This window comes from Coregonus lavaretus (genome assembly GCF_964263955.1).
Source record: "Coregonus lavaretus genome assembly, chromosome: 36".
Lineage (NCBI taxonomy): Eukaryota > Metazoa > Chordata > Actinopteri > Salmoniformes > Salmonidae > Coregonus > Coregonus lavaretus.
This window is the reverse complement of record NC_140023.1, coordinates 2,048,303-2,059,266: the sequence shown is the minus strand read 5'-3', so window position 1 is coordinate 2,059,266 and position 10,964 is coordinate 2,048,303. Positions and strand designations below refer to the sequence as shown.

Here is a 10,964-nt window from a genome sequence, read left to right as displayed (position 1 = left end):
AGCCTGAATTCGCCGGGGCATGGACTCTACAAGGTGTAAAAAGCATTCCACAGGGATGCTGGCCCATGTTGACTCCAATGCTTCCCACAGTTATGTAAAGTTGTCTGGATTTTCTGGATGTCCTTTGGGTGGTGGACCATTCTTGATACACACGGGAAACTGTTGAGCGTAAAAAACCCAGCAGCGTTTTGCAGTTTTTGACACACAAACCGGTGTGCCTGGCACCTACTGCCATACCCCGTTGAAAGGCACTTACATATTTTGTCTTGCCTATTCACCCTCTGAATGACACACATACACAGTCCATGTCTCAATTGTCTCAAGGCATCTACACTTTCTTAATCTACATTGATTGAAGTGGATTTAACAGGTGACATCAATAAGGGATCATAGCTTTCATCTGGATTCACCTGGTCAGTCAATGTCATGGAAAGAGCAGGTGTTCATAATGTTTTCTACATTCAGTGTACAATGAGGTTACTTGAAAAGATGTTCTCTTAAATTGTTGGTGCACATTTGGGCATATCAAAAATACATACAGAAAGAATCTTAGTATCCATTTTCCACCTCAACGTTGTCCTTTGATTTGAGAGGGATATCCGTCATTTCCAAAACTTGCGATCCAGCCAAACTTTTCCTAGAATGATACATTAAAATAATAGACACACAAATCATAAAACATTTACTATGATATTCATAATGATCAACAATCATGTTTAGAAAGAAATTACAGATTGCAACCTGGCAAAATGCTTGCTTGAGAAATAGTGGTTTGTAAAACAGCTATTTAATTAAATTCTTGACCATTTTGACTAAAAACTATACTAAGTAACTTTACTGTTACCCCGAAATGATTTGATATGGAGATCAAGTCCGTTGGTCTGGGCCTAAGGCTGGGATTCAATCCAAGGTAGGCTATAACGCAGCCCATAATAACAGACTTTTAAAGGTCATTTACGCTTGAGGCGACATGCGAAGTGTTTACCATGAATGCGATCTCCCCAAACGTTGGGGAAAATGCCTTTAAAGGCGCAATATGAAGCATTGTGTTCAACCCAACCAAATTCATGTAAAAATGTAAGTTATAGACCTGTCATTCTCATTGAAAGCATGTCTGATAAGTGGTATATCCGTTCTGTGTGCGCAAGTTTTTATTCTTCACTTCCTTAAGTTTAGTTTTTGCATCCTTTTACTTTAGGTTTTGTACACCAGCTTTAAAAAGTAGAAAATACTATATTTTGGGTTATTGAAAATACAGTATATTTCACAGAGGTTTAGATGGGACAATGATTCTCTATAAATGACTGAAATGTAATGTAAATGTACATTGTTTGTTTTGTCACATAAATTGAAATTATAGGAAAACATTTTAGAATTTTAGCAACCACGCAATGGCGGAGTGATTGCTGCATATTGGACCTTTACAAGGCTCGTTGTTAGCAGTCTAGTGCGCTGCTCTATAATGTACTCTATTGAATCCAACCTTAAGTGTCTGTATCACAGAGGCTATCAGAGTCTATATCGTACCCTGTCTGCCCGTCCTCGACGTCCTGGATGGTCTCTGGTAGACAGCGGTCCCGTGTCTCAGGCAGCATCCTGGCCACCAGGCTAGCCAGCAGGGCTATGGAGCAGAGAAGGACCTGGGGAAGGTCCCTCCACACCTCGTCCAGCAGCAGGATCAGAGGGGCCAGAGACACTCCCAGACGACCCATAGATGAGTTGTAGCCCATGCCATTCTGCCTGAGAGACGGAGAGAAAGATACCGAACACACGTTTTGACCGGTCTTTAGTTACACTTTAAATCGGAATCCCAATCTCCCGATGCTGATCTCTTACTGTATTTTCTCCATTCTTAATGGCATTTCCACAGGAAAGTTGAAAGTAAAGGGGCATAGATAGGAAAGTAGCCGAGGTGGGAACCCCCATTGCCGTGGGGATGTGGTTTGGAGTCGTCAGTGCAACCACTACGCTAGACAAATATCCCTCTGAGAGGAGACCGGAGAGGGATTTACCTGACCACAGTAGGGAACAGCTCAGAGCTGTACAACACGACGGTTGTGAAGGATGTTGCCGAGCAACCCTTCCCCAGCACCGCCACCACCGTCCTTAAAACAGACATGTCTGAAAGAGAGGAGGGGAACAACATGACCTTTCATTTAACTCAAAGTTACACACCTTATTTCAATCTTTAAGATGAGACCAAAAATAACTGAAACAGACTGGAACAGACCCCAGCATTACTAGATGTGATAACTCCCGTAGAGTCGTGATAACTCCTGTAAAGTCGTGATAACTCCTGTAGAGTCATGATAACTCCTGTAAAGTCGTGATAACTCCTGTAGAGTCGTGATAACTCCCGTAGAGTCGTGATAACTCCCGTAAAGTCGTGATAACTCCCGTAAAGTCGTGATAACTCCTGTAAAGTCGTGCTAACTCCTGTAGAGTCGTGATAACTCCTGTAAAGTCGTGATAACTCCTGTAAAGTCGTGATAACTCTTGTAGAGTTGTAATCTAGTACAGTGAGGGAAAAAAGTATTTGATCCCCTGCTGATTGCGTACGTTTGCCCACTGACAAAGAAATGATCAGTCTATAATTTTAATGGTAGGTTTATTTGAACAGTGAGAGACAGAATAACAACAACAAAATCCAGAAAAACGCGTGTCAAAAATGTTATAAATTGATTTGCATTTTAATGAGGGAAATAAGTATTTGACCCCCTCTCAATCAGAAAGATTTCTGGCTCCCAGGTGTCTTTTATACAGGTAACGAGCTGAGATTAGGAGCACACTCTTAAAGAGAGTGCTCCTAATCTCAGCTTGTTACCTGTATAAAAGACACCTGTCCACAGAAGCAATCAATCAATCAGATTCCAAACTCTCCACCATGGCCAAGACCAAAGAGCTCTCCAAGGATGTCAGGGACAAGATTGTAGACCTACACAAGGCTGGAATGGGCTACAAGACCATCGCCAAGCAGCTTGGTGAGAAGGTGACAACAGTTGGTGTGATTATTCGCAAATGGAAGAAACACAAAATAACTGTCAATCTCCCTCTGCCTGGGGCGTGGAGTTGCAATGATCATGAGAATGGTGAAGAATCAGCCCAGAACTACACGGGAGGATCTTGTCAATGATCTCAAGGCAGCTGGGACCATAGTCACCAAGAAAACAATTGGTAACACACTACGCCATGAAGGACTGAAATCCTGCAGCGCCCGCAAGGTCCCCCTGTTCAAAAAAGCACATATACAGGCCCGTCTGAAGTTTGCCAATGAACATCTGAATGATTCAGAGGAGAACTGGGTGGAAGTGTTGTGGTCAGATGAGACCAACATTTAGCTCTTTGGCATCAACTCAACTCGCCATGTTTGGAGGAGGAGGAATGCTGCCTATTACCCCAAGAACACCATCCCCACCGTCAAACATGGAGGTGGAAACATTATGCTTTGGGGGTGTTTTTCTGCTAAGGGGACAGGACAACTTCACCGCATCAAAGGGACGATGGACAGGGCCATGTACCGTCAAATCTTGGGTGAGAACCTCCTTCCCTCAGCCAGGGTATTGAAAATGGGTCGTGGATTGGGTATTCCAGCATGACAATGACCCAAAACACACGGCCAAGGCAACAAAGAAGTGGCTCAAGAAGAAGCACATTAAGGTCCTGGAGTGGCCTAGCCAGTCTCCAGACCTTAATCCCATAGAAAATATGTGGAGGGAGCTGAAGGTTCGAGTTGCCAAACGTCAGGCTCGAAACCTTAATGACTTGGAGAAGATCTGCAAAGAGGAGTGGGACAAAATCCCTCCTGAGATGTGTGCAAACCTGGTGGCCAACTACAAGAAATGTCTGACCTCTGTGATTGCCAACAAGGGTTTTGCCACCAAGTACTAAGTCATGTTTTGCAGAGGGGTCAAATACTTATTTCCCTCATTAAAATGAAAATACATTTATAACATTTTTGACATGCGTTTTCCTGAATTTTTGTTGTTGTTATTCTGTCTCTCACTGTTCAAATAAACCTACCATTAAAATTATAGACTGATCATGTCTTTGTCAGTGGGCAAACGTACAAAATCAGCAGGGGATCAAATACTTTTTTCCCTCACTGTAACTGCCAGGGTATGTTCCAGCCCAGCTACACACCTGATTCAACTAAGCATGGTCTTCAATTGAGCTATTAGTTGAATCAAGTAGTATGTTACTGGAACAAAAGCCTGCACACACTGCAGCCCCTACTGCCAGCACCCGTTTTAGATTATAACTCCTATATTTAAGCAATAATGCCTGAGGGGGTGTGGTATACAGTGAGGGAAAAAAGTATTTGATCCCCTGCTGATTTTGTACGTTTGCCCACTGACAAAGACATGATCAGTCTATAATTGTAATGGTAGGTTTATTTGAACAGTGAGAGACAGAATAACAACAAAAAAATCCAGAAAAACGCATGTCAAAAATTTTATAAATTGATTTGCATTTTAATGAGGGAAATAAGTATTTGACCCCTCTGCAAAACATGACTTAGTACTTGGTGGCAAAACCCTTGTTGGCAATCACAGAGGTCAGACGTTTCTTGTAGTTGGCCACCAGGTTTGCACACATCTCAGGAGGGATTTTGTCCCACTCCTCTTTGCAGATCTTCTCCAAGTCATTAAGGTTTCGAGGCTGACGTTTGGCAACTCGAACCTTCAGCTCCCTCCACTGATTTTTTATGGGATTAAGGTTCTGGAGACTGGCTAGGCCACTCCAGGACCTTAATGTGCTTCTTCTTGAGCCACTCCTTTGTTGCCTTGGCCGTGTGTTTTGGGTCATTGTCATGCTGGAATACCCATCCACGACCCATTTTCAATGCCCTGGCTGAGGGAAGGAGGTTCTCACCCAAGATTTGACGGTACATGGCCCCGTCCATCGTCCCTTTGATGTGGTGAAGTTGTCCTGTCCCCTTAGCAGAAAAACACCCCCAAAGCATAATGTTTCCACCTCCATGTTTGACGGTGGGGATGGTGTTCTTGGGGTCATAGGCAGCATTCCTCCTCCTCCAAACACGGCGAGTTGAGTTGATGCCAAAGAGCTCGATTTTGGTCTCATCTGACCACAACACTTTCACCCAGTTCTCCTCTGAATCATTCAGATGTTCATTGGCAAACTTCAGACAGGCCTGTATATGTGCTTTCTTGAGCAGGAGGACCTTGCGGGCGCTGCAGGATTTCAGTCCTTCACTGTGTATTGTGTTACCAATTGTTTTCTTGGTGACTATGGTCCCAGCTGCCTTGAGATCATTGACAAGATCCTCCTGTGTAGTTCTGGGCTGATTCCTCACCGTTCTCATGATCATTGCAACTCCACGAGGTGAGATCTTGCATGGAGCCCCAGGCCGAGGGAGATTGACAGTTATTTTGTGTTTCTTCCATTTGCGAATAATCGCACCAACTGTTGTCACCTTCTCACCAAGCTGATTGGCGATGGTCTTGTAACCCATTCCAGCCTTGTGTAGGTCTACAATCTTGTCCCTGACATCCTTGGAGAGCTCTTTGGTCTTGGCCATGGTGGAGAGTTTGGAATCTGATTGATTGATTGCTTCTGTGGACAGGTGTCTTTTATACAGGTAACAAACTGAGATTAGGAGCACTCCCTTTAAGAGTGTGCTCCTAATCTCAGCTCGTTACCTGTATAAAAGACACCTGGGAGCCAGAAATCTTTCTGATTGAGAGGGGGTCAAATACTTATTTCCCTCATTAAAATGCAAATCAATTTATAACTTTTTTGACATGCGTTTTTCTGGATTTTTTTGTTGTTATTCTGTCTCTCACTGTTCAAATAAACCTACCATTAAAATTATATACTGATCATTTCTTTGTCAGTGGGCAAACGTACAAATTCAGCAGGGGATCAAATACTTTTTTCCCTCCCTGTATGGCCAATATACCATGGCTAAGGACTGTTCTTATGCAAGACACAACGCGGAGTGCCTGGATACAGCCCTTAGCCGTGGTATATTGGCCATATACCACAAACACCCGAGGTGCCTTATTCCTATTATAAACTGGTTACCAACGTAATTAGAGCAGTAAAAATAAATGTTTTGTCATACCCGTGGTATACGGTCTGATATACCACGGCTGTCAGCCAATCAGCATTCAGGGCTCGAACCACCCAGTTTATAAAATATGATATTGTTCCTGGATGGGAGTTGCCCACCTCCCTGATCAAAAAAAAAAGAGGTCCTCACCTCTGGGTATAAAGATATTGATAGCGAGACAGACTCCAGCTCCTAGCAGAGATCCCACTTCAGTGTTTCTCCTGCCCACCTTATCCAGAAGGTAGTACGCTGACAGTTTGGCTGGCAGCTCTATGGCACCGTACACAAACTGGGTTAGATAGATGTTGAGTCCAAATCCAGTGATGTTGAAGCTAATGCCATAAAATGTTGACGCCACACCATACCTTTGGGAGGAGAAATCAGGTTGGCATTGTTGGTGTTGTTAAACTGTGTAGACTGATGTGATGTGTCGTGACAGTTTGAGTTGAGCTAAACATTTACATTTCATGACATTTTCAAATGAAAAGTTACCCAACTTAAATTCATCAATACATTCTTACATTACTCTTACATTGTTATGTTTAGCCAGACTTGATGAACACGGATCTACTAAAGCGATTTGTAACAGACATCATGAGACCGGGGATACTCACCACACTATGCCTGTTAGTAGAGCCAGATATGAGAGCGGGGATACTCACCACACTATGCCTGTTATTAGAGCCAGATATGAGACCGGGGATACTCACCACACTATGCCTGTTAGTAGAGCCAGTCTCCTCATCTTTGGGGTTCTGACCAGGTCCAGGTAGGAGTGAGTTCTGTCTTTTCTTTCTGTCACAATGATACTGGACAGAGTCTGGTGGGGAGAAAAATAGAGGCGGATCAGTTGCTGAATCCCAAATCAACCCCTAACCCTTAGACTCTACCACCTAGGCCTCGTGTACATCTGAACCATTTGGATCAGTATAAGCAACATGGCAAAAATATATCCCACCCAGCCCAGCAGAGGGAAAGTAACCTGGTCCCAGATCTGTTTGTGCTGTCTTGCCAACTCTGACCATAGGAGTTAGCAAGAAGGCACAAACAGATCTGGGACCAGGCTAGAAGGAAAGGTGAAGGAATTACCATATTGCTAAAATTTATCCGATCCTGACATTCGCTCACCTCTGGTGTAATTTTGGATCCAAACTCCTCCTTCTGGTTCATCTGGGCACATTGTTGCAAATAAAAGTAAGCTTTCTCAAACTTCCCATTGGCTATGAGCCACCTGGCTGACTCAGGAATCCACCTATTGGAGGAGGTAAAGATGTCATTCACAATTACACAGCAACGGTTAACTGTCCATTCCTTTTTTTGTCAGTCCATCAGTCAGACCCTCCCTCCCTCCCTCCCTCCCTCCCTCTAACCTCCAGATGAGTATGGCTAGAGCGAGAGGTGAGGTGACCGCTATGGTCAGCTGTCTCCAGTCGGTCACACAGTAGGCTATGGCTGGAATCATGCAGTAACCAAATGTCCAGGATAGGCTATCAATCACTCCCACCAGCTTCCTGTGCTCAATGTCCACCCACTCCACACCTGAAGAGATGGGACAGCACCACAACACAACCCCAGATGAGGAGAGGGTAGTATCTGTGGTGCAACTTGGGTTATCTGTATTTGTCTAGTGGGTGGGCTTCATATTCGAGTGTGGGTGTGTGTGTGCCTGTGTGCGTGTGCATAATCACTGAGCACTGATGAGACGATGACAATGCCGGTGATACCGAACCCAGTGAAGAACCTGAGCACAGCGAACATGATGAAGGAGGTGGAGAAAGCACTGGCAATACCAAAGAGCATGCCAGAGATATAGGACACCAGGAGCATGGTCTTCCTACCAAACCTAGAGACAAAAGACAACATTTGAAGAGAAGGTGAACAGAAACATCTACATACAGATGTAGGATCTTAATTTGATCACCATGTTGCAGGAGAACTTCCCTGCAATGCAGGAAATGTAAAACTTGTAGTGTATTTGAGGTTTAAAAAGGCTTCTGATTTCCACTTTGAAATTTCAGACTTGATGTTTTACTTACAAAAAAAATGATCAAACCCTACAAAAATGTCCATTAATTATAATCCACATAATAATTCACATTTCCTGTTGCTGCAGGATTCTTTTCTATAGAAAACTGGCTCAAATTAAGATCCTACATCTGTACATTAAGTAGCCTTGTCCGAGCCAGAACGGCCCATAGGGCAGGAGCCTATCTCCTGTTTCTGTAGTGCGAGGCAGTTCCCCTCTTTCGATTAAAAAGATAATAAGATAAGAGTTTGTAGAGAGAATACAAATACAAAATTCCTCTTAATTTGATTGATTTAAAAATATTAAAGTCAAAATGCAGCTGTTTTTATATCAATATCAAACCATTTCTAGGTAACAATTAAGTACCTTACTGTAACAGTATTCTATTAAAATGGTCAAAAAGAAACAAGGCTATGGGCCAAAAGCTGCTAACACCTGCAAAATCGTGATTTTTCCAAATGATCAGTGACAGTCGTAGCATCCCACAGTCTGTTGACAGACACTACCATAGCAGTTATGTTACGTGCGTCTGTACATCAGAGATTAGGTTTAAGGTGACTCTAAAATCCACTGTCTGTGAATGAATAAATGACTGTTAACTTACCTGTCACTCAGACTTCCAAAGGTCATAGCTCCGAACATCACGCCTATGAAGAAGATGGTTGTTGTCGCCTTATTTTGCCCTTTCTGGTCACACACCAAGTCCCACTGATGAGAGAGGTAGAAAGAAGAATAAACAGACAACTCCTTCAACATGAGAACGGCCTCTCTACTTACCTTTTGTGAAATACTTTCATTGAGTAGCTAGCAATGCAACAATATTCAAATATGCATTCAAAGAGATTTGAAACTACAAATAACACTTCATTTCTATGCAACATCTGTCGTGGTCAAAGAATGACATTCAATGAGTACAACATTACCTTTCATTCAATGAGACATTCAATGACTACAACATGACCTTCCGACTTCTATAGTCTAATGACAAAGAGACAGAAAGACTTACCTCTGTAGCCAGAGTGGATTTGAAGGTGCTGTTGTCATATGCCCATCCATTCTGACAGGGGACTGTAGCTAGGTCACTGTTATTGGAGTTGGACAGGAGGTGGAACTGGGGCTCTGGGAACATCTTACAGGAGCTTGGAGTCCCGTCTTCCTGTACTGGAACGCTGACAGTCAGTCTCTGCTCCTGGGTCAGATTCCCAAAGACGCTGCCATCATCCAGAGCGCTGAGATCACAGTGGTGAGAGGGCACGGCCGCTATGAAGTTGTTCAGCAGGAAGTGACACGGCAGGGTGAATCGACCAATAAAGCTGATGATAATGATCATCATCTGGAACCGTCCAAATCCATTGACAAGCGAGAGTAGGTGTTCAAACTTCATCTTTGTCTTCCACTTGGTCCACACAGACTTCTTGTCCACAGACTTGTAATATCAACAGCAATCACTCTCTCATTCACTTACCAACGTTGAATCCAAGAAAATATGTAATAATCTTTGACCAAGTCTAAAGGTTGTCTGTTGGTCCCATTGTCTCATTGTTAGGTAAACCATCCGAAATGGATCAATCTTTGACAGTGCAAAACCACTTAAATAAACCTCCTTTGTTTGTGAAAGAATGCCTTCATCTACATTAATTGGTGACGCATTGACAGCAAGGAGTTGCTTGAGCAACTAAAGAATATTTCACAATTTCAAAGTTTCTAGAATTCAATAATATGTTAACATTTCTAAGTTCAAAATGAGAATAGGACATGATTTTTGTGCTCTTGCCAACTCCATTGCTCATTGTCAAGCCAAACATACACTGTACCATGACAATGGGTGGGTAACAAGGACTTGATAGCATGATGGTAGTTCCCACACAAGTTTGTAGAAAAAAGCGAAAAGAGGCGAAGGCTAGATATACTGAAACGCATCACATTTTAAAAAATATTTAGTTCTATGCCACCACAATAAAGGTATTTAACTGCATGGAATATAGTATGCTGTCCGAATTATCCGAAATACAAGTTCCAACTCGTGACAGCGGTTTAAGAGGAAGGAACTAACCCTAACCCTTAGGGTAACTCAGTATAGAAAACAGATCTATAGAACATGGGTTTATTGCCAAGCCACATAGTAAGACACACCAACACCAGTATTTATGAAAAACAAAACAGTAGATTAATTGATGACCATGTGAGAAAAATGGGCTACAATTCATTTTACAATGCTCTTTCACCGTGTTATAACCAGGTAAGTACTATTACTAATTGATAGTTCAGAGGTTAACAAGGACTTTATCAAGCATGTTACTTAAACGGTTATATTGTTGTTTTTTGGTTGTTTTGAGTTGTTTTGGTTACGTTAGTAGGGCCCTAGTACATCTATGCTTTGGTCCATTCATTATCTTTATTCTAGGTAGATATTCTGCTTTGTGTTCATCTTTCATGCACTTGCTTGAAAACTGCCGTCTCTCTGAGTGACATGGATTCACATAGAATTACATATAGAATCCCTTTGTAATTTAATAGAATCTCTGTGTGGATTCATGTAACTTCAACTGTTCCATTTCTGTTTTCATCAGAAGTGATTTGCTTCAGTGGAATGGCACTCTCTCAATCCAGTTCTGCTCTGCAAAGCAGGAAAGGTGCAATTAGATGTTAGATGGCCATTCATCCAATTCTGAATACTGATTAAATACTGGGTAACCTTTATTTAAAGCATCAAGGTATAATGCTTTACAACTTGTTATAAGCATGTATGAGCCTTTATAATGTCTTATAACCAGGCTCATGACAAGTCTTACAATGCATTATATAACCTCATCATAAATGTACAATTTAAGAACTTGATGAATAGTGTGTTATAAGCCCATATGA

The 10,964-nt window shown here is 42.4% G+C and overlaps 1 protein-coding gene across 1 annotated transcript; it reads right to left on the bottom strand.

Moving 5' to 3' along the window:
• Positions 1 to 64: 64 nt before the first annotated feature.
• LOC311111043 (solute carrier family 22 member 7-like) lies at positions 65 to 9,483 on the bottom strand (the record flags this gene model as incomplete). The annotated part of the gene is made up of 10 exons (XM_084153738.1): positions 65 to 637; positions 1,528 to 1,740; positions 2,013 to 2,121; positions 6,224 to 6,438; positions 6,784 to 6,893; positions 7,202 to 7,325; positions 7,444 to 7,612; positions 7,762 to 7,916; positions 8,704 to 8,807; positions 9,106 to 9,483. The coding sequence occupies 10 exons, from the start codon at positions 9,481 to 9,483 to the stop codon at positions 550 to 552; spliced, it is 1,665 nt and encodes a 554-aa protein (XP_084009864.1). The 3' UTR covers positions 65 to 549.
• Positions 9,484 to 10,964: the final 1,481 nt, after the last annotated feature.